General features: G+C 37.5%; 1 protein-coding gene across 4 annotated transcripts in view; it reads right to left on the reverse strand.

Annotated features, from left to right (window-relative positions):
* The window catches only part of SCAI (suppressor of cancer cell invasion), a 122,341-nt gene that overhangs the window by 29,187 nt on the left and 69,255 nt on the right, over positions 1-23,899 (reverse strand). For all 4 annotated transcript variants that reach the window (XM_055541125.1, XM_055541124.1, XM_055541127.1 and 1 more), the window contains 11 exons: positions 20,157-20,252; positions 19,537-19,623; positions 17,969-18,067; positions 14,690-14,786; positions 13,449-13,547; positions 13,143-13,295; positions 12,140-12,241; positions 11,134-11,235; positions 9,755-9,833; positions 7,916-8,015; positions 5,800-5,881 (listed from right to left, as the gene is read on the reverse strand). In XM_055541125.1, coding sequence (XP_055397100.1) covers positions 5,800-5,881; positions 7,916-8,015; positions 9,755-9,833; positions 11,134-11,235; positions 12,140-12,241; positions 13,143-13,295; positions 13,449-13,547; positions 14,690-14,786; positions 17,969-18,067; positions 19,537-19,623; positions 20,157-20,252 — 1,096 coding nt within the window. The remainder of the gene's footprint in view (positions 1-5,799; positions 5,882-7,915; positions 8,016-9,754; positions 9,834-11,133; positions 11,236-12,139; positions 12,242-13,142; positions 13,296-13,448; positions 13,548-14,689; positions 14,787-17,968; positions 18,068-19,536; positions 19,624-20,156; positions 20,253-23,899) is intronic.

Below are 23,899 nucleotides of genomic sequence, written 5' to 3' on the forward strand. Positions count from 1 at the left end.
GTAGAGGAGACTAAGAAAATAAGCTTGACACCAGGCCTTTAGGATTGATGCTGAAACTGAAGCTCCAATGCTTGGGCCACCTGATGTGAACAGCCAACTCTTTGGGAAAGTTCCTGATGCTGGGAAAGACTGAAGGCAAGAGATGGGGACAGCAGAGGATGAAATGGTTAGGTAACATCACTGACTCAATGGACATGAGTTTGAGCAAATTCCAGGAGACGGTGAACAACAGGGACGCCTGGTGCGCTGCAGTCCATTGGGTCACAGAGAGTCAGACACAACTTGGCAACTAAAGAACAACAACAAGGCCTCCCCTGCCCTGAGGCAATTGAGCCTCTTGAATTTAGACTTTAAAGGCCTTACAGAGAAGGGGACAGAAGTCAGAGCTCAAGGTCTGTCTAAAATGAGAGTCTAATAGAAAACCAGCCCTGCTAAACCGGAATCCCAAAGGGCTATACTTTTACTGTAGGTATGTATGTGAAAGTTGCTCAGTCGTGCCTGACTCTTTTTGACCCCATGGACTATACAGTCCATGGAATTCACTGTTAGGGTGAACAAAAACCAAATTTCACACTTTCCCTACCCGCCATGACCAAGCCTCAACAGATCACAAATAAAATTTTCCTGGTGCTGAGCAGAATAGAGAAAGAGCAAGCAAAGGAACCAAACAGCCCTAAGGGTTTTAACTATAAGCCAGCCCTCTTGCATGTTTGCAGCCCAAATTCATACCACCTAGGTAATCCCAAACGCATAGTCCCCAGGCTGTGCCTCTGTAGCAGAAGCACATGCAGATCCTCTCTGGATGAAAATATTATCATTCTAGGGTTCAGTGAATTTATCACAGAGAATTTTAAGGATACAATTATAATCGAATCAAAGATAATCAAGCATACCGGGATACAGAAACAGCAATGGGCATCTTTGGGCAGCAAAAGCAGATTTCAGGTGTAAGAATTACCAGATGGATAATAAATAATATGATAAGTAGGCCTATTAAGTTTAAAGAAATAAAGAAGAAACTTGAAAACAGAAAATAGGGAACTATAAAAAGGGCAATGAATCACTTGAAAAAAGAACCAAATAAAACTTTCTGAAATGAAAAATACCACAACTAACATAAAACTCAATAATTGAGTTTAATATCCAAGTTAGTCACAGCTGAAAAAAATAGGAATTTGTGAACTGAAAGCTAAATTGAAAGAAATCATCCAAGTTTCAGCCAGATAAATGAAAAGATGGAAAATATAGAAGAGAGGTCAAGAGACGTGGATGACACAGTGAGAGTGATGTATGTAAAATCAGAGGTCCAGAAAGAGATGAGAGAGAAGCCAGAGCATGGCCAAGGTCTGAAGAGATAATGGCTAAGAATTTTCCAGCAGTAATGAAAAACTCTAACCTACAAATTTAAGAAGTCCAGCAACTCCCAATAGGTTAAATATAAAAGAAACAAAACCCAGATAACCACACAACACAAATGAGGAGATGGTCTTTCAAAGTAGCAAGGAGGAAATGGAGTGAGTGAGGCTGACTGTCAAAAGAACCCTTACGTAATTTTGTGTGTACGCCTTCATAGACCACAGCAACGTACAGCCATCAGCCAAACACTTTAGGACCAAACTGCTGAGATAAATATGACTGTTTTGACAAATGTATAAGTCATGTTCACTGGCAGGCATCCAGCTCTGTCATAAATAATTAAATACTCAAAGGATTTTCTTCTTCCAAAGGGGGGAAAAAAAAGCAGAACTGAAAGAAATGTTGGACAAAATGATAGTTGTTGTTTTTTTTAACCCCACTAGTACTACATCACTATAGATGAGGCCTAGACCCTGATGGAAATTTAAGAGTCAACATGTGGGACACACTTGTTCTGTTAAGAGATCTTAGCATTTCAATCCATCTCCTCTGAAATGAGACTCAGACTAGCATGAAAAGCACCTCTCTTTCCAAATGTAGAAACAGCCTGAGCACTGAAATGAGAAAGACTGCTGGAATCAATCCAGCAAGATATTTAAGCTCCATGGGCAGTTTCCTCAACTATAAAATAAGGATAATGGTGCCTATCTTCAAATAATCATTCAACATACATTTATTAAGAATTTTTAAAGTATGAGGCACTGGGTATATAAAGATACATGTACGCTGCTGCTGCTGCTGCTAAGTCACTTCAGTCGTGTCCAACTCTCTGTGACCCCATAGACGGCAGCCCACCAGGCTCCCCCGTCCCTGGGATTCTCCAGGCAAGAACACTGGAGTGGGTTGCCATTTCCTTCTCCAATGCATGAAAGTGAAAAGTGAAAGTGAAGTTGTTCAGTTGTGTCTGACTCTTAGCAACCCCATGGACTGCAGCCAACCAGGCTCCTCGGTCCATGGGATTTTCCAGGCAAGAGTACTGGAGTGGGGTGCCATTGCCTTCTCTGAGATACATGTATAAGCAGATATTAATATAAACTCACACAGACTTCAAGGAGAACAGAGCATAATGCTAATAGATCTTTATATTCTGGGCAGAACAGTTGAGTCTGCTCCAGTGAGTATGACCAGACCAGGAAGAAAGACCTCAAGATACTGACACCCAAAATGATTCAACGAAAAGGCCCAGCTAGACCAGTGGTCTCCAACCTTTTTGGCACCAGGGACTGATTTCGTGGAAGACCAGGGGTGCAGAGATACTTTCGGGATAATTCAAGAGCATTACATTTATTGTGAAATTTATTTCTAATTTTAATGCTGCTGATGATCTGACAGGAGGTACTGGTCCATGGCTCCTGAGCTAGATTGTCACACTGAGCAGCTCACTGTGACGACCCTGCCTTACAACCTCAGAGATTCCAACCATTTTGCTAGCTTCCATTCTTAAATCTGATCGGAAAAGCAAAAATTATGAGTCTCTAAAATGAAATATGAAGGAAAAGCACTAGAAGCAAATCATAATGGAGGAGAGAGATACCATGCAGAGAGAACTTTTAAAATGATCCTTGACATTCTCAAAGGAAAGACAGCGTATTTCAACCAGGATAAAAACCAATTATATGTGTGCACGTATATATGTTTTACACACACCTGTCCATGTCTTCATGAAAGAAACATCCAGAAAACAAATGAAAAGCTCAATAAAAGGTTTAGAAGACAAAGGTGAAGGAATTTCCTAAAGAGCAAAAGACTGGAAGTTGGAAAATAAAAGGCAAAAAAAATCTGAGGACTAGACCAGAAGGTCCAATACTTGAATGACAAAAATTCTCAAAAGAAGAAAACAGAGGGGAGGAAATCACTGAAAAACCTCAAGAAAATGGGCAGAATTTCCAGACTGAAAGGACTCACAAAGTACATGCCAAGTACCATAGTTAAAAGTAAAGCCAGACCAGGGCACTCCGTTAAGTTGAAAACCCTAGTGACAAAGAGAAGAGCCTATATGTTTCCAGGGACTGAACAAAGGTTAGATGAAAGATCCAGAATTAGAATGCTTTGTACTTCTTAAGAAATACTAGGGAAAAAAAAAAAAAGAGAGAAATACTAGAAATATTGAAGATAGAAAGCAATGCAACAATGCTTCCCAAATTCTGAAGGGAAATAACTTCTGACACCAAAACCATCGTTCAGGTGTGAGGGTAAATCAAAGACATTTGCAGAAGTGTGAGACTTCGATTGTTTTATCTCATATTCATCCTTTCCCAGAAGGCTCGATTTTGCTAGAGATGCTGTACCAAAATGAAAAAATAAACCAAATGAGACAGTAATAGAGTGTCCAAGAGGAAGATAGGGGATTCAGGAAACAGGGGATCCAATATAAAAGAGAGATAAAGAATTCCCAGAATAATAATAAAAAGAGATTCTGGGATGAGAGCTATGTAGTATGTGTAGAGGGTACCGGTCCAGAGGCTCTGGGAGATAATTTGTTCCAGAGATAAAATGATGTATCTGAACAGCTGGAAAGATAAGACGACTGGTGAGGAGCTTGGGGTTGAATTTGTGATAAGTTCAGGGGAAAAAAAAACCAATAAGGAGCAAAGATAATATTATTTGCTCCAGGCAAAGTAGAAAGTTGCACAGGAAAGAAAAACTTTACTGTGTGGCTTAGCTGTTAAAACCATTGTACAGGACTTTCCTGGCAGTCCATTGGTTAAGACTCTGATTTGCCCACTGTATATGGGCTCCCCATTTCATTTCTAATCATCAGTTTGTTCTCGATAATTTAATTTTTTAGAGGAGTAATAGTGCATGTGCCATCAACACCAAACAAACACAAAAATCTTTCCATTATTCCACTGTTATCCTGGGGCTAAGGATATAGAAATCTAGAATCAAATCATGATATATAATTCCAATTATGCACAGTGGTGTTTTTTAACAATCAACATCCAATACTCATTCTACATCCAAACGACACTGGAACGAACAGGTACATAACATGAATGATATTCTTGAGATTATAAAAGATGGTATCAAATAATGTCCAATTAAATTAAGTAGAAATTAACAGACTGCTAAAATACTTTAAATGCACATTAGATCATAGTAAGCAATTCACTTGATCTGGTGCATCAACATACTCTGTTACATTATTAAACTGAAGCAAATGACTCCTTTTCATTGACAAAGACACAGAACACTTTTTTGAACACATTTTGTAGACACAAAATGCTTGGACTCCTCTGGCTTATATGTTTAATTGGGGTAGTGAATAAACCTTTTCCTTCAGCAACTTACCACTCTCTCAAAAACATAAAAAAATGACAACAGCACACGCACGATTAAGAAAGTACATGGCTAATTTTCCTAAAAACCAAACGCTGTAATGTTAAACTGGATGAAATGGGTAGCAGGAAACATGCTGAGCAATTTAGGGCGGATTGGATGCTCCTGGAATTCAGACTTTAAAAAGTGAAACTAAGCATGAAAATTCGATGGAAAACGTAAGCATCGGGTCGGCTTTCTTGGCTAGCAGACATTTCTACTGCTCCTCTGATATAAACCTATTAATGTTTGCTTCTCCATTTATTTATATGAATACCCACAAAAGAAATAACTTTGATTGGCATATCAGTGTTTCTAGCGTATTTCTGAGCATACTGACCACTAATGAAATATTCTAACTACATACAAAGGACTCCAAAAGCTCTTGTTTTCATTTTCCTGTAAAATACTATAGTTTGAATTATAACATGCAACTTTAAAGGGTCTTGCTGCTGCCATTCTTTACACAACCACTGAAAACCTGTTTCAACAGCAAAATACAAAACAAGGAATTTTCACATTTGGTCCCTGCTACTTATTTCAGCATCCAGGGTCATCATTGTTCACTTACTGTCACAAATTAAAAAATAAATAAATAAATTAAGTGCATCTAAAACAATCTGTGTAGATATTCAGTGACTCTAACTACATAACATGGGATAGAAATTTCACTTAAACTATAGTAGCTCAGTGTGTAGAGGGGAAAAAGTATGAAAACTGGAAAAGAAAATTTGCCCATATACTTCCACCTCTAAAAAAGAAAATTATTCTGCATTATATAACAAAAATAAACCTCCCACCAGAGATCTTGGAAATCTTGCATATTTTTTTCCTGCAGGAGGATTTATTAGTTTCCACTGAGTGTCCATTCATGCGTTTTCTTCTTGTTTCTAGTCATAGCACCAGATCCTGACTAGCATGCACAACCTCAAAAGAAAAGAAAGACTAAATACAAATTGTGTAAAATTAAATAAAATAAAGCAAAATAAAAAGGCACATGTTCAGGCTGGTTACCTCTGGGTGGTGCCGTAGCGTCTAACGTGCGATGGAGTGTGCGGAACTTACCTTGTAAGCAACACTGTTGGATGAATCGACAATGATGAACAGCGGCTTCCTTGTGAAGGGGTAGAGGTCTCCAGGATGGAGGCTGGGGAAACAACAACGACGGGAACAGTGAATGACTGTACTACTCTATCGGCCGAGCCTCAGAAATCTTATTCTTCAGTTTGGTCTACTCACATCTCTTTTTCATCACAGCACTGAGAGAAAAACAAAGGTTAATTAAGTAGAAGACCAAAAAAGTCTGTATTTATTGGGGTAGACAAGTAAGCAGTTTTATTTGGGGGAAAAAGAAAAAAAAAAAAAAAGACATAATAATTATTCAAGAATATTCAAGCTAGGGACTTCCCTGGTGGTCCAGTGGTTAAGAATCCGCCTTCCAATGCAGAGGACGTGGCTCTGACCCCTGGTCAAAGAACTAAGATCCCACATGCCACAGGTCAACTAAGTCCTTGTGCTAAACTGCTGAGCCTGCCTGCTAGAGCCCACGAGCCACAACCAGAGAGACGCCTACGTCTCACAATGAATGCTTCTGCTTGCTGCAAGAAGACCTGACACAGCCAGATGAATAATAAATAAGTATTTTTAGAAGAGAATATTCAAGCTAAAGAGAAGTCTATACATTTAAAGATGGATTAAACACACATGAAAATCTCAGAAGTCAGCATTTAGGGACTTATCTAATATTTTTAAAAGTTCCTCCTAAGAACAGGTGAAAGTGAAAGTGAAGTGGCTCAGTCGTGTCCTACTCTTTGCGACCCCATGGACTGTAGCCTATCAGGCTCCTCAGTCCATGGAATTTCTAGGCAAGAGGACTGGAGTGGGTTGCCATTTAACACAACCAGATTTCTAGTTCAATGAGTCTTTCAAAATCCATATCCAATTTAAATATTTTTAATGTTTTAAGCCACGGGTCCCCAAACTCTGGGATCTAATGCCTAATGATCTGAGTTGGAGCTGATATTATAATAATAATAAAAATAAAGTGCACAATGCATGTAATACGCTTGAATCATCCAAAATCCATCTCCCCCACCCTGTGTCGTGGAAAAACTGTCTTCCACAAAACCTGTCCCTAGTGCTGAAAAGGTTTGGGACTGCTATTTTAAGCTATATCTCAATTTTGCAGACAGTAAGTGACGGCTCCCCCCTTATTATTGCCTACATTTCCTCTGAACATTTGCGTTGGAATCAGCTGGGGTGCTTGTTATAGATACAGATTCACTGGTCCACGGAAGAACTACTGGACCCAAAGTCCAGTAACATGCATTTGAGGGTCACTTCTTTAGATCACAATATTGGTGTGCATGCTCTTTCCCAGGGTTAGCGGACAATGCATGTATGTGTATAAATATTAATGTAAATGTAAATATACAAAATGATGTGTCAATGAGCAGTATCATCAAACCCCAATATATCTCAAATACAGGTTTTTCTAATATAAATCACTTACAAGTAAGGTCAACTATAGCACCAACACATGGCTTGGGGAATCTTTCACTATTACATGTATAATAATTGAAACATTTCCCTCTCTGCTCTTCCTTAGCCACTCTTTAATTTAAAGAGCTATGTTTTTATGTAAAGTGTTATTAGAAACACAGTTTCAAGCAAGTCCAGTTTCCTCTATAATAAAATTGCTATCTCTCAGCTAGAGAAATCCTAGAGCCAAAAACAGCCCAAGCAGTGAATGTGTTGAGCAAACATTCATGATGAAATTTACCTGAAATCATACAGCTAACTTCAGTTTTGCTGTATTATACCAGAACCTTATAAGGTTTATAACAGAATCTTATGTTAAAATGTTTATGTTGATATTAACATGGATCATGTCCTGAGTTATTATTTATGTACATATTTATTGCCTCTTCCAACTTGAATGAATAGATCTCCAGTGACTTAATGATGCCTGACATGTAACAAATAGGCAATAAAAATTTTTTAAATATAAGCCAACAATTCTAAATGCCTAAGATAGCCAGAGCCTGAAATATTGCTGGAATCCAGATAAGTGTTATGAACAGTTGTCCGAGGGGACATTTCTAGTACTAGAAAACAGTCCCCACTTCACTTAAGATATAACTTTAATTTTTATAATAGGGAAAGACACCTGAATACATACCAATGCATTTCCTTGTGGGACTGATTTCGTTTGTGGATGGCATCTCCATTTATAATATCTCGGTTACTATTAGTAAGTACCCCTCCAAAATCATAAGGACCTATAAAAACAGAAGGGAAGAATCCTAGACTTCAGTTGGAAAGTAACACTAATATGATGTTCAAATACAAAGGTACCGGGTGAATCTCTCACTGATACAAGTGGAAGATAATTTTAAAATTTTTTATTAATTTAAAATTTAACACTTCAATTTAACACCGAATTTAAATATTTCAGCATGTTGCCTGTTTCAGCATTTTAAAAGATCATTGTCATTAGTTCTTCAGATAATAATGAGAAACAAAACAAAAATCTACTGTATTCCATTATTCTGGGTTAAAAAAAAAAGCGATGGAGATCTGGGATGTTCAAAATGATCTTTTCATTACAAGCAAAATTAAAATCTCAAGTTCAACAAATAAAATTACTTAGATAAAAGAGTTGCAGAATGAAGTCCTAATGATTTTTTAAAATATCATTTTAGGGCTTCCTTGGTGGCTCAGACAGTAAAGACTGCCTGCAATGTGGGAGACCAAAGTTCAATGATTTCTTAAATTTAATTTTAAGTGAGTCACTAATTGTAAAATGTAGGGGAATCTTTGAATACGACTTGAAAATGCTCATTGACAAAAACTTCATGTAAGAAAAGAACTGTCAAATATCAGTGTAGGGGGAAAATTCATTATCATTACTATTTTATCAACCACTGTAATTCCAGTTCAGGAATTAGCCTTTTCCCACTGGTGCTATCAGTTAGTTAAACTCTTGTGTAAATGGAACAGCAAGTATGAGATGTGAGAAAAAATCTCTCTCAAAGACCCGTTCAGTTAGTACCTACTGTACTTTGAAAAAAGCAAAATAAGAGATATCAACATGATAGGTGGGGGTGCAGAATATTTGATTTAATGCCATGTTATAAGACATGGAAATAATTATTTACAAATAAAATCATTAACTTCATTACCAAAAAATTAGTTCATGATTTTGCAACACTTTTAATATTAATGTTATGCTTTATCCCTTAAAAAACTACTGCAGTGAAAATACTGAGATTTATTTTGTTTTGTTTTCATTTTAACACTTTAAGAGGATCTGTAGGTCATGCAAGGAAGATGGCAGGGACATGCACTGTATAAAGGAATGCAAATTTCAACAAACAAATGAGGAGGAAAATGCTAAGGATGTTAAGAAAAAAATTTCTGTCCAGATAAAGATTTAACTGCCTTGTTGACTTCCAAGTTACTCATCAATTTCGACCAATTTCATATATTCTAAACTCATATGTTCTGGACCATTTCATGGTTGTATTCTGAAATAGCATCCCAATATTCTACAGATTGAATTGGTAAGACCAAAGAAAGGACACAAAACAAAATCATGTCAAGGACTTGAACTTTCACAGGTACAAAAGTGCACTGATTTCTACAAGACTGTCAGCCACAGTGAAGCCTCCGACCAGATTCTCTAACGCACAAAAGGCTCAGAAAGATTCAATGATGTGAAGCAGTAATTGGTTAGTCCCTGTATAATATATATATATATGTTTGCTTTTAGCAAATTTGTTAGCGACATATGTATGCAGCATGTGAATTTACTGATGATTTTTTAAATTTCATGTATAAGACTTCAGCAAATAAAATAGGTATCTACAAGACTGCCAATTCAGCAAATAGACCAAGTTTCAAATTTAGGAGCCTCTCTAGAAAGCGTGAGACGGTTCGTGGGCTACAGGCCATCGCCTTGTAGAAAATAAAGAGAATTCAAGCCCTGCTCACAACAGGGAGCATTCCTTTATTGTACCTTCACTATCAGAACGACCTGTGGGGAAAACGCCAGTGGCTGACAGGTAAATCAGAAGCACGCTATTGGCAGGCAGCTCCTGAAATGAAAGAAAATCACACATACAAAACGACAAACAGAAAACAACAGTTTCATTGAAAGTTCGTGACATTTTAAAGTTGTGAGGAGGGCTTCCCTGGAGGCTCACAGGTAAAGAATCCACCTGTCAATGCAAGAGACACAGGTTTGATCCCTGGTTTGGGAAGATTCCACGCGCAACTAAACCCGGGGGCTTATTAAACCATCCAATCGGTAGTAGCGATGGGCAGTGTGTACAAAGGGCAAGGACTTAATCAATGCAAGCTTATGACCCGCACTTACTGGGAATTCATCATTCATGGGGAATAACTGCAATCCCTGATCCCATCATGAATGGGGTTCAACGGGTTGCCCACGCCTGCCAGCATAGGGTAGGCACACGCTGAGCCAGTCAGTGTAGTGCGCGTGCAGCCCCGGACATCTAAGGGCGTCACAGACCTGTTATTGCTCAATCTTGGGTGGCTGAATGCCACTTGTCCCTCTAACCACAACTACTGGGCCCGTGCCCTCCAGAGCCTGTGCTCCGCAAGAAGAAAGGTCACCGCTGTGAGAAGCCCGAGCACCCCACTAGACAGTAGCCCCTGCTCCCTGCAAGCAGAGAGAAGTCCGTGCGATGACAAAGACACAGCACGGCCGGAAACAAATACACGATCAAGTGGTGGGGAAACAAGGACCTAATTTAACGTGTTATGGTCTTCTTCAAGAGAAAAATCATTCTTCTTACTTCCAACTTGCAATTGTCTACACAGCAGAGATTCATTATTTATCTGTAACTACGGCCCAAACTTTTGAAGATATTCTCTGCTTCAAAAACATCATTTAAAGAATGTTCTCTGAAAACTTAAATCAGAGACATAAAGATCCCGACTACAGGTCTAAAAGACAAGCTTCCGTCTGTGCCTTTCTCTATACAAACTGAGCGGAATCCCCTACTCCGTGGTTCTTTCAGATGACCAAAATGTTTCCCAGAGTAGCTTGAATTTGGAACACACCTACACAATCTGCTCCTGCTTTTCAGTTCTGCACTGACTGTTAGGCCTAAGCAGCTGAGGAAGAAAAATCCAGATGAAGTAGAATGATAATTAATCAATATTCTCATTAATTAATGGTAGGGATCATTCCTAATGTCATATGCAATTTCTACTCCAAAAATAGCTATGATTAGGATACTTTAAAGGCAGTTTTCATTTTCATATTTCTCCTAAATTCTTGACTCAAATATTCGAGAGAAGAGTGACTCTCAGGTTCCACTTAAGCCATATTTTTCCCTTACATAGTAGGAAGTACTGGATGATATATACCTTAAAAGATGCTGCTAAGAAAGTGTATAGTTGGCTGAAGGTTGGCTTGTAGAGCAGATACTTGTGGGGGTTTTCTCGCCTGGTAGGCTTGTCAGCTGATTCCTATATTTACACACAGAAAACAATGCAAACACAGTTGGTCTTCTGCATCCATAGGTTCTGCATCCATGGATTCACCCCACCACAGATCAAAAATATTTGACAAATATTTTCCAGGAAGTTCCAAAAATCAAAACTTGAATTTGCTGTGCACCAGCAACTATATACATAACATTTACATTGTATTTACAGGTATTTACATATAATTTACATTCTGTTAGATGTTATAAGTAATCTAGAAATGATTCAATGTATATGGGAGGATGTGTATAGGTTATATGTAACATTATGCAAAAACTTTATATGAGGGACTTGAACACCTGAAAGTTTTGGTATCCAGAGGGTTCCTAGAACCAATGCCTCATGGATACAGAGGAATGACTATACAAAACACACTTGACATGTGGATTATCAATGTCTATTTTTACCCTCCTCTTTATCAAATATCTTTTTTTAAAACTGTCATTATGCTGATCTTTCTCTCCTGTGTCTCATCAGAGTTCTTTATTCACACTCGTGGCATTTGCTGAATAACAGCATTCCATGGACTGCAAGGAGATCCAACCATCCATTCTGAAGGAGATCAGCCCTGGGGTTTCTTTGGAAGGAATGATGCCAGTACTTTGGCCACCTTGGGCGAAGAGTTGACTCATTGGAAAAGACTCTGATGCTGGGAGGGATTGGGGGCAGGAGGAGAAGGGGATGACAGAGGATGAGATGGCTGGATGGCATCACTGACTCGATGGACACGAGTCTGAGTGAACTCCGGGAGTTGATGATGGACAGGGAGGCCTGGCGCGCTGCGATTCATGGGGTCGCAAAGAGTCGGACACGACTGAGAGACTGAACTGAAATGAACTGATGAGGAACAGAAGCAGCAAACTGCAAATGTAGGGAGAAAAATCACCTGCATTCCTGGTTTATTCATCTGGGAAGCTAAATTCATTGGCTCCCTTTCCAGGGCTTGTAACATCCGGAACATATCAACAGTTAGTTCACTGAACTTAACCTGCAAGGAAAACAAGTCTGACCGTTAATGTAGTACACAGACCTTAAAGTGTTCGATCACATTGTTACTTTTGACTTTCATATGTACCTGATGATACTGGATACTTTATTCTCCAGCATTGTATTATGAAAAAATTTAAAAGATAGAAAGTTGAAAAAAATTATACAGTGACACCCAAATGCTCAATAGCCAGACTCTATAACGTTAACATTTCTTTATATTTGCTTTGTAACATCTTGTCCTATCTATTAATCCATCAATTTCCAGTTTTTTTTCTGGCACACCACACTGCATGAGGGATCTTTCCCAACCAGGTATTGAAGTGGAAGTGCAGATCTTAACCACTTGGACCACCAGGGAAGTCCCTCCACAGGCAGATTTTTTTCTTTTTCTTTTAAAAAGCAGGCATGTAAACACAGAGACCTATATTATATCCCATAAAACATGCTGGCTGTTGGCAAAACAATGAGGCTGAAGTACGACCATGGCCTATTTTAAAATCACTTTATTACGTTTTGGCACTACATAATGTTTAAGTCTGTATCCTGGGAATACCCTGGCAGTCCAGAGTTTAGGACTCAGAGCTCTCATAGCTGAGGCCCTGATTTCAATCACTAGTTGGAGAACTAAGATTCTCACAAGCCACATGGCATGGCAAAAAAACAAAAACAAACAAACAAAAAAAATTGTATCCTTTTTCATATTAAATAATACTTCTACAGAACTTTATGTAGGCAAGGTTTTAATTTTGGGGGAGTTTGGGCGGTCTTCTGGGATTAAGTTCTCCAACCAGGTATTGAACAGATGTTAGGATATTTACAAGGAAATCATAATTCTGTAACAATCAAAAGTGCTATTTTTTAAGGTGAATTTTAAGCATAATTCCTTCACAATTCTTTACCTGGTTATTACAATTACCAATAATGAGTGCATCAGCCAGAGACAACTGTCCCACAATCATGCCTTGTTCCAGCAATGGGGCTCCTGTTTCAGCAAGGCGATTAGATGTGATAACAATGGTATTATCATCATTTAATACCATTACAGGGTCCGCCTGGAGAACAAGCAATACTGTAAGTGGTTTATAGCCAAGACAAAACATCAATGTAAGAAATTATTCCTTCTTTTTTACATATACAAATAAATATGTACACCACATATGCATTTACTTAAATAATTCTGACAACCTTTCTTGCCAAGAACTGACCTCAATGAAAGCTGCTACTTCTTGAAGTACCAGGTTCCATTCCACTTGATCTTCAGTATTAAAGCGGTGAGTATAATCTTCAATTTCATCTGACAGTTCCTGATTTCACAGTATCACAAAGGAAAAATGGTTACAGGAAAAAAACATAAAAGATGGCTATATTGTACTATAATCCTGATGGAAACTGTTATAGTTAAGAAGTTTGATTATTATCAATATACAGTACCAATTACAACCAAAACAAAGAGTGAAAATTACATGAACTTGCTTCAAAATCAAAAATTCCAAAATGATACACATCAATAAGATCTTCATAGAGACCTAGTGACACACACTACTCAGTGCTAATCAGCAATGACTTTATTAAAAAGAAACTCTTAAAGGTAAACCCCCCAATTTTTAACATTAAAAAAATGAACATAAATTCTTTGGATTAATATCATACTGTTTCTTTTGGAAACAGTCCTATTAGTAACTGGCGATACAAGAAGAAAGTTTGTCAAAACTAGCACGTTATACTGAATCACTTTGCTAGATACCTGAAGCTAACACAATACAGTAAATTAACTATACTTCATTAAAAAAAAACCCAAAACACTAGCATGTTATACTGAATCCCTCTGCTTTATACCTGAAAATAAGACAATACTGTAAATCAACTGCACTTCAATTAAAAAAAACTAGCATGTTATACTTAAGCACCAAAAAAATCAAGACGTATGCCACTGAAATCACTAACTGAATACAGAGTGTAACCAGAAAGTAGCAAGGAATAATTACATATATTAAGTGAATGTAGAATGCAGTTAACTCTGATTACCTGAATTAATGAAGGACAGAATGAAGAAGACATACTAAAAGAAGGAATAACCAAAATTCATTCACACAACACCTTTATAAAACATTCTGTACTTGTTCTTAACCTAATTTTTCAATTATTTTATCTTAAACTACATATTTTAACTTTTGTTTGCATTTGCCAACCATTCATTAATGAATGATGAAATGTAAAATGAGCTGAGGGGACAAAAGCAAGAAATTAATACAATTATCTCTGGTAAGTGTGTTTGAAACATGAAGAGAGCTGCAAAAATTTTTTGTCATTACCCTTGTCAGAAGTTACCATGCTCTGAAAGTTGTAATGATTTAGATTATCAAAATTATTTTAACCATATCTATTTAAAAAAACAAAATTACCAAAAAATAATTAGAAAACAAGATTTTAATTAAAATACATTTACCTTTACCAGATCCTTCACAACATCCATTTTGTTGAGAAGAAGACAAACTACTATAAATCTTGCATAGTATCGTAGCTTCTTAACTACCAACTCAGGTCTGTGGTAGATAAAAGGAAAATTATTCATTAGATTAAAAACAAAATTATGTGACTTGATTTTTCTAACTTTCTGATAGTTTTTAAACTCTTTTGGTCCTGTTTTGCACAGTTATAAACACTGTTTCATATAATCTATAGTTTTTAAATACATTTTTTACCAATGATTCATTACATTGTTCATTCATACATTAATTTATTCAACAACTATCTACTGAAACTTAGATGCACCACGTACCATGTTAAATAGTAGATTAAAATTATTAAAAAAAGAAACGATATCATAGTCCCTTCCTCACAGATCTTATAGACAGAAACGTATGTAAAATATAGAGGAGACAGATAAATACTTAAAACAGTGGAATAAATATTACAATGATAGCGCTGCAGTGAAAAGGAAAAGAAGAGGAATGCGTTTTTCTTTTCTTCCCTGAGAATGAAGAAAGAGAAGAGGGAGCAGGCCTGGTCACACCTAGTTTTTATTTTAACCATTCCTAATCTGCAGCCTGTAACTAAATTTGCTTTTCTGCCCCAGATTCTTCACGGGGCGGGGGAATGACACAGTTCTGGAGGCAGAAGCCTACTGTGTTCTCCCCTAGGCTGGCTGAGGATTTTAAGCCACCTTTCTATTTCCTCCAAACTCTGTCTCCATATTTTTTTAATTCGGCTTCAGAGGGCAGAGAAAGTCAAGATTTTGGCAGCATCAATAGGAGAAACAAAACATGCTATTTGAGCCCACAGGACTGGATCTTGGTGAGAGAAGGCTTCCCAGAGAGAGTAATGTTTATATTAAGACTATAAATAGGAAGACGAGACGACAGTAGGCAGGAAAATACGAGGTCATCCACTCAATACACTTGAGAGACAATCCTATCAAGCATGAAAACTTGAATGACGGCCCCCAGCCCTGCCTGCTGCAGAAGAAGTCCTCATGTGAATCTCACTGGGAAGGGTCCACATCAAGTCCTCCTCATAAGCATCAAGACTGGGATGCGGCCAAGTTTTCAAGTTCAGATCCACATTTTCCACTATCAAACAAAACTCCAGTACTGTCACTGCCAGAGGGGCCATCAAGATTCTCTATGACAAAGTCCTTCTGGCATGCCAGAATTGCAGCCTTGTCCAACCTGCTAGGACCCCTAATTGTAAGATGCTGACTCTTGACACATCTGCCTGAGAAATTGTTTTTCGAGACTGCAACGTCTCCCTCCAGCCTCTGTACGCTCAGAAACTTCACCTTCTCCATATCTTAACTCTAATCAGGTTCAGCCTTCGTCCTTCATAACCACTGGGGCTTACAGCTCGGACAAGTGATTATGTGCAAACGTCTCCTACACTCAACAGGACAGGCCGTGGAACAGAGACATTCTGAGAGCTGTTTGTATTTGGTGACAGGCAGTCACCGTGCTGATCGGTGGAACGTACCACTCCTCCTGGCTTTGACATATTCCTTCGGTACTGAGACAATGCAGGGAGAACTTGACCTCTGGAGGAGAGATGCCTCTTAAAGCAACGGTGAAACTGTGGACTACTTTCTTCTTTAGTGTTAATCTACCAGCTGTTGGTTTTAGCAGCTGTCACCAACTGCTACCTTGATGGCCCCCCAGCCCTGTGTGAACTAAGAAACAACCAATTTTACGAACTGAACAAACTCCTTCCTAAAGTACAGGGAACAAAATCAAGATTTTATATACTGAAGTGGCCTTTGATTCTAAGTTAGTTTGATTCTGAGCCTAAGAGATTTCATCGTCCTGGTTCCAAACGATTCTAGCTCAGTTCATCTGCCCAGCTCTAGGAGGCAGCACAGAGAAACAAGTCATATGGGCTGGTTTGCTCTTAGGACAGTAAGTGATTTTATTAAGTCAAACTATTGGGTTTTAAGCCAAGGGACCTAAGACCAATTTCCCTTGTGTCAAATTAGAAAATGCATAAAAGTGAATTATACAAGGTATTTTACTATTGCTTAAAATAGTTCTTTGCTTATATGTATTTTTCACTCAATAAAGTGTTACATACCCCTTCTGTATTTTTGAGAGATAATTTATCTCACCAAGAATTCAGAGAAATTATATAACATGAATGCAAAAAAAAAAAGGGACTTGGAAGAAATGTATCTGTAGTGAAAATATGTGAAGCAAGCCATAAGAAATTCTGAAAGAAAAGTAACTGATGCAATTTCATGAAGGCAAAGCCAAAAAAACCTTGGGGGAAAATGTAGAATTCAGCGTCTACATACCTTGTTTCAAGCAAATTTCTCCAGACAAGTCGGAACAAGATTTGCAAGGGAATGAAGGGGATTTACCAGAGTGGGGCTTTCCCCAAAATGTTGCTATTTAGCTGGAAAGCTTATGACAGCCAACCACAAAGTATTCTCTAGAAAAATGTCAAAACTACATTTTATTCTTTTTCTAACAGAATACAATCTTTTCACTTAGATAATGACTGTGAGTTCTGTTACTGGGAGTAGGGAGAATATTCAGATCTTTCAACAATTCTTGAATCCTAGCAACAAAGATTCTCCAGCAGATTCCTGATTTCAACAACTCTATCCTCATCTGAATCTACCTGTACCCCCAAATGTGTCTGAGACTCCCATGAAAAGGTAATCATCTAAAAAAGATGACTGTCCAGTTTCTTTTCATTTTCTTCTCCAACCCAAGCCGGACACATAATAAGTGGGGATGAATAACTTTAACATGATTTTTTTTCCATAACAGTGAAGCTACATGACTGTAAAATGGTATTGGATTTATAAAAGAAAAATCAAACACCATTATACATTTTTCTTTAGTCCCTATGTGGCAGTTTCCAATAGGTTTTGAATGTATACAAACTAAGATGATATAGGCTACAGAACAAAGGTATCAGCTAAGCCTCATTTTGGAGCTGTTTCTTTTCTATGAAACTTCATGTGACCCCAATCTCTGATAAAGAAATAACCCACCCTTCTTTGGGCTCTGACCCTACCCTGGTATTGTGACATCTCTCACAACATCCATGATATTTACTGCTTTTAGGTAACACACTTCCATATGCTTAAGAAGGCCTCATATATAGCAGGCACTCAATAAAGCCCATTAAATGAATAAAAGTTATAAACAAATGTGTGCTTTTCTGCCTAATTTCCACACACTAAAAAGTTTCAGTGCTTTATCTTCCTCTTTCTAAAACAGTAGGTGCATACCTGTCCTCTTTATTGACTTGAGAATAGTAAGATCTCTGTCTGATTGCAGAATAGAAGGAGAAAGCCTCATTCAGATAGCTGGTCTCAGATGTGCGTAGGCTATGAGAGAGAAAGAAAATCTTAAGTATGACAGTGTCTCAGACTCTTCACCATGATAAATACTTGTTTTGTTACTCCTCTCTTCCTCTACTGGAAGGGATGGGAACGACTACACTAGATTTGAATCACCAAAGCAATAATCATATTACCCATAAGATGTATGAAAAGAATAATAATTATAATTAAAAAAAAAAATACCTCCCCTCTGCTCCCAAGCCTTTTTTGATAGCAACCCAAAGTACACATTATTCTCATTCTTCGAAGGGCTTCTCCAAACAGCATTCTACTCACTTAAATCTTTCCTGGGATTAAAGGCCTGGGACCAGTGGACTGACAAATGGACCCTGATCCGTGTTAATCTTCATAGGATGCTGATAAGTTGAATTTTTTATTCAACATTTCTAGTTTGTTTTTTTTTTTTTAATTGAAGTATAGTTGGTAGCTCAGCTGGTAAAGAATCCACCTTCAATGCAGAAGACCCCAGTTCAGTTCCTGGGTTGGGAAGATCTGCTGGAGAAGGCATTAGGCTACCCAATCCCGTATTCTTGGGATTCCCTGGTGGCTCAGACGGTAAAGAATCTACCTGTAATGTGGAAGACCTGGGTTCAATCCCTGGGTTGGGGAGATTCCCTAGAGGAGGGCATGGCAACCCACTCCAGTATTCTTGCCTGGAGAATCACCATGGACAGAGGAGCCTGGCAGGCTATATAGTCCATGGGGGTGCAAAGAGTTGGACATGACTTAGTGACTAAGCACAGCACATAGTTACACACAATAACATCGCTAGTTTTACAATGGATTTCTTAAGAAAACATTCTACCAGGAAAAGTGATTTTAATGGTGGGAATCTGAGTGGCATGCCAAAAGACAGGAAGAGGAAGGAATTTTCTGGCCAACTAAACTACAAATGGTCCAAGCCTTTTGTGAAATGCCTGATACAACTTAATGATAATGCGATGTCTGGATCCTAAATGGAGCTCTCTTCTTTCATTGACACATGGGTGGGACTATACAGATGTAGTCAAAATATCTTTATTGACTTCATGTACTTTTCAGACATAGCATACAAGGATTGGTTTTAAAGTATCCTCCTGAAAACCACTCATTCAAACAAACATACCAGTTATGTTATGTCTCCGGAAAGGATCAAGATTCAAGTGAAGCCATTAAGAACCATAAATTCATTTAGTATTTTTCTTATCTAAAACCAAAGGTCATACTCCTTTAAGTTTACAAATGAATCTGACCAAATGAACTGTTTGGAAGGTGAGCCTTTGAAGCAAATAATGTCACTTTGATTATGGAAGGTCACTTTAAAATGCTGTCTTAATCAAGATGATCTGAACTATTAGAATTTCAAGTGTAACTCGTCCGCTTTCCCTCCTACTGGATATGTACTGATGCACACTTCTGCATGCTGTGTTTAAATCCAGAGAACGCTTTATTTTTCCCATTTGCAGTTCACTTACTAATAATGGTAGTATAGCTGCCCAATCTTAGAAGCAATTTCCCCTATTTGCCACCGCTTCAAGCCGTATCGATTATCCAAGACTTGTCTGTTTTACATAGGAGATAAGAAAATAGAAATGAGAGACTATAAATTTCAAAAATAACCAAATGTGTTAATTTCACAGGATAGAGTATCACCCAGTTCATCATGGAATTTTGAGTACATAAACTGAAATTCATGAATTTTTCATGAGATTTTAACATAAGCACTCAAATTCAAAAACCATTTATAAAGTGTCTATTTAGAGTATACTGAAATACAAAAATAAACTTCTCTGAGCTACGTTCATGGAAATTAGAAGCAACCCCCTCCCCCAATAGCTTTGGCCAATAAACAATACCTATTTCAGGATGAAATCATGAATCTGCCTACCTACTTAATCTGAATCATTTCAAATATGATATTGTCTTTAAAAGTCAGATACTATTACACTTGAAAAACTTAAATAAATAGGGGAAAAAATCAATTTATTTTCTTTTGGTAACAAAGATGAAATGAGATACACGAAGAGATAAAAAGCACTGAGGTAGTAATGGTCAAAACTGTGACTAACAAAAAAAAACTTTAAAAATTCTTTACCGATGCTGCTGCTGGAATTTCCAGAGTTTGGTGTAAACATCAAAAGTTCTTCCAAAATAGGACTGCCACTGCTTCTGTCCATATTGTGGCAAATCTCTGTAATGACAAGTAAACATCTATTAATTTTAAAACTCAGATACTCCTTGGAAATTAAGTCTTGTGATGATACAAACTGGACAGATTTAAAGCATTTTCAATTCAGACTTATTTATTTTTAAAAGTTACAATTTTTAGAGCAAAAACAGTTGTATTGTGGGGGGTCCAGGACACGTTCTTTCTTGTTTCTCTTTCCTGCCTCTAACAGTTCATTCTTCATCTCCTCTGTAGATCCTCTCCTCTGACCTTGGGTGATCTTATATACTGTTAACTTCCACGTCTGTCTTCAGCTAAGAACCTAGCACTTGGAAAAACACTGCTTTCGGGAGTAAATCTAGAAGTGGATATGCAGGTGGTGGTGGTGTTCTCAACTGTTCCCGCCCCTCCCAAACGTGAAACTATATATCCTTGTCCTTGGGCTTGGTTATATAACTTGCTTTGGCCAATGAAATGTAAGTTATCTACAACATGTCTGAGAAGAAGATATAAGAAGTATTACATGATTCAGCATTTTTACTTTTCTCTCTGAACTAAGACCAAGATAAGGCTGTTCTTCAGCCTGGAACACAGAGTCAAACACATTTAATGGGGCCTCAGAACTGCAGACAACTTGTAGCTTAACATGAGAGTCAGAAAGAAATCCCTAGTAAGGTACTAAAATTTTGGAGTTATTACAGCAGCCTTATTTAGGAAAAGCTGCTAAAAAAGAAACCAGAACCAGGACTGAGTTATTGCCCTAAGAAATATGTATGGGACACTGGCACTGGGATTGAAACTGTTACTGAAGGCTAACATATAATACAGAGGCAAAATGCATTTGCCTGCAATAACTTGGAAAGTAGATAATGTGACTAATGAACTTGTGGGTTTATACAAATACACCAGGGAACAGTATGCTATTAGACACACTTCACAAAACACCAGAAAGATAAACTCACTAAAGAACTAGCTGCAAGTAGGGCTGAAAAGGAAAAGAGGAAATCCACAAACTCCAGAACTTTCAATACTGAAAAGCACAATTTTTAATGTGTTAGGTGTAAAAGACCCAACTGAGAAATGATAGCTATAAATGCCACCTAAGACAGTCTCATCCCTAGGGGAAAACCTCTTCATGAAAGCTTGTGAAAACGTTTATGAAAGTGGCCCCAAGTACATTCTTTCAAAGGGACAAAATAGATGTGGGGAAAGAATCAAAGGATTTGGCTGTCTTGTAGAAGCCTGATAAACTCAAGGTATTTGTAACAGAGTCTACAAGAGAAAGAGGGAAGTGTCTCAAAATATTGTAGGTTTAGCTATTGGTACATGGAGGCTAACCTAAACCAAACAGATAGAGTCAACGAAATCTTGAGAGCACTTCATGTCAAAAAGGAATAATAATCACTCACTGATTAGAGCATGGTACACTTATCTCACTCATGCAACTGTGGACAGTCAGTAGTGGATGGTCTCCCTTGAATGTCCAGCCTGGCAGGTGGCTAGGGTGCCGGGCCACGTGTTTCTCATCATAAAACAGGCTACCTCTGTTTACACGAGGGTGGTTGCAAGGATCCCAAGAGTAGCAAAACAGAGGGTGGCTCTGTTGTGCAATTTTCTTTCCAAGTCTCTGCATCATATTTGTACTGTCCCATCAGCCAAAGCAAATTCATGGCCCAGCCCAGTGTCAGTGTGAGAGGGAGATAACCATGGCCATAGACAAGGGGAAGGGAATGACTTTTATAAACAATCTGTGAGAGACTTTATCTTTTTCTTTTTTTTCAATTTTGAAAATAAGTCTCTTAGAAAACAAAAATACTATACAGTGTATAAAACAAGAAATAAAAAAATAGCTTATTGCTTTTTCCTTCTAGTCCCCAGAAATAACCACAATTAAAAATGCATTTTCTATATACATTTAAATATGTCAGTCTTTCTATTGTTTTACATAAGTGGGATCACACTAAATATAATATTCTGTAACATGCCTTTTTAATTTAATATATCACATGTTTCTTTAATGCATATAGAATTATATCAATATTTACTGTGTATAATATAGTATATAATGAATCAATTTACTCAACCAATCTCTTCCTGATGGACATTTACACTGCTTCCAGCTTTTCCCTGTCATAAAAATGCTGCAATAAACATTATCCTACTAATAAACTTGAAGAGTTATATGATATGAATAATAGGCAAATTTCTGTAAGTGGAATGAGTAAAAGAAGATTTGCATTTCTGTACCAGATGTTCCCTGGTGGCTCAGATGGTAAAACATCTGCCTACAATGCGGGAGACCCGGGTTCAATCCCTGGGTCGGGAAGATCCCCTGGAGAAGGATATGGCAATCCACTCCAGTACTCTTGCCTGGAAAATCCCATGGACAGAGGAGCGTTGTAGGCTACAGTCCATGGGGTCTCAAAGAGTCGGACACGACTGAGCAACTTCACATACATACATACATACCAGATGTTAAGACAATGAGGAAAAAAGCAAAAGGTTTTTCTACCCAAACTTTTAATATACTACAAGAATGAGCTAGTAACTTCAGTTTTAAATTTATTCCCATTACCCTATTAGGATAAGGAGAAACTCATTTCAGATTACAGAACAGGTTAACTATAGATACTACTGATAGTTTCTAAATTCATCCCAAGTTTTATCTTTTTTACATCTCCATGGATCTCTAGTGAGACGTTGCATTAGGAAGAGCTAATAAGTTATTTTTAAATTGAAATTGCTGCTAGAATCTTTAAGACTCTTATCAAGTAGTTACTGCTAGGAAGACTGTATTTTATATAAAAGCTTTAGACAACATTAACTTCAGGGAAACTGACAACCCTTGAGTGCTTGTGAGATACCATGTAAAGTCTCCAGGCAAATTTTCAACTAGGCATTTAACTACAAGTTCTTTTGCATTTTCAAAACTGACAGATTTAATAAACCTAAGTAATACATCATATTAAGGGAGAAAACAGAATTAGAGCTCAGTATTTTATTTCATGACTACATAATTTCAGGTGTTTAGTGGAAATGGTTTTAGGGGAAGGGACTTCTCCATGAAGGCTAAAAGCACAAAAAAGTGGTCTAAAAGATTAGAACAAGGTTCCAAACATAAGTTGTAATGTACAAGTATTTTCTGATTTATAGCTGTGAACAATGTTGACTAGATTCTATACTATTTTCATTGAAAGAATTTACAGCATCTACCACTCCAATATGAAGTATCAGCTATAAAGACAGCAATTGCTTTTTCAAAATACGGTTTAAGTTTTTTAAAAAAAACCTCCTAAAGGACAAGTCCCATGGTCACCCTTTTTCTAGTGAAACATAACATAGAAGCTAATATTCAAACAACTCTCATATGATGAGTCTAAACAAAATTAACTAATGTACCTTATAAAGAGTTTTAGATAAATTCCTCTACTATTCAGAGCTTGATTCTAGTTTTAAACTCTGAATATATCATTTGGTCATTATTACTGTCAGTAGAGATGGGAAATTAATGGTCCATGGAATTAAATTAAATGGGGCTGTGTGAATTAGCCCATAAGCTAAATGACCTTATATTTCACATTTTGCAAAGGCACCTATGTTATAAATTGGCTGGTCATATTCTTTTCACAAGTCTTGAGAGGAAACTGAAAGTATGACACTAATCTCACTCT

The sequence above is a fragment of the Bubalus kerabau genome, chromosome 11 (assembly GCF_029407905.1).
Source record: "Bubalus kerabau isolate K-KA32 ecotype Philippines breed swamp buffalo chromosome 11, PCC_UOA_SB_1v2, whole genome shotgun sequence".
NCBI lineage: Eukaryota > Metazoa > Chordata > Mammalia > Artiodactyla > Bovidae > Bubalus > Bubalus kerabau.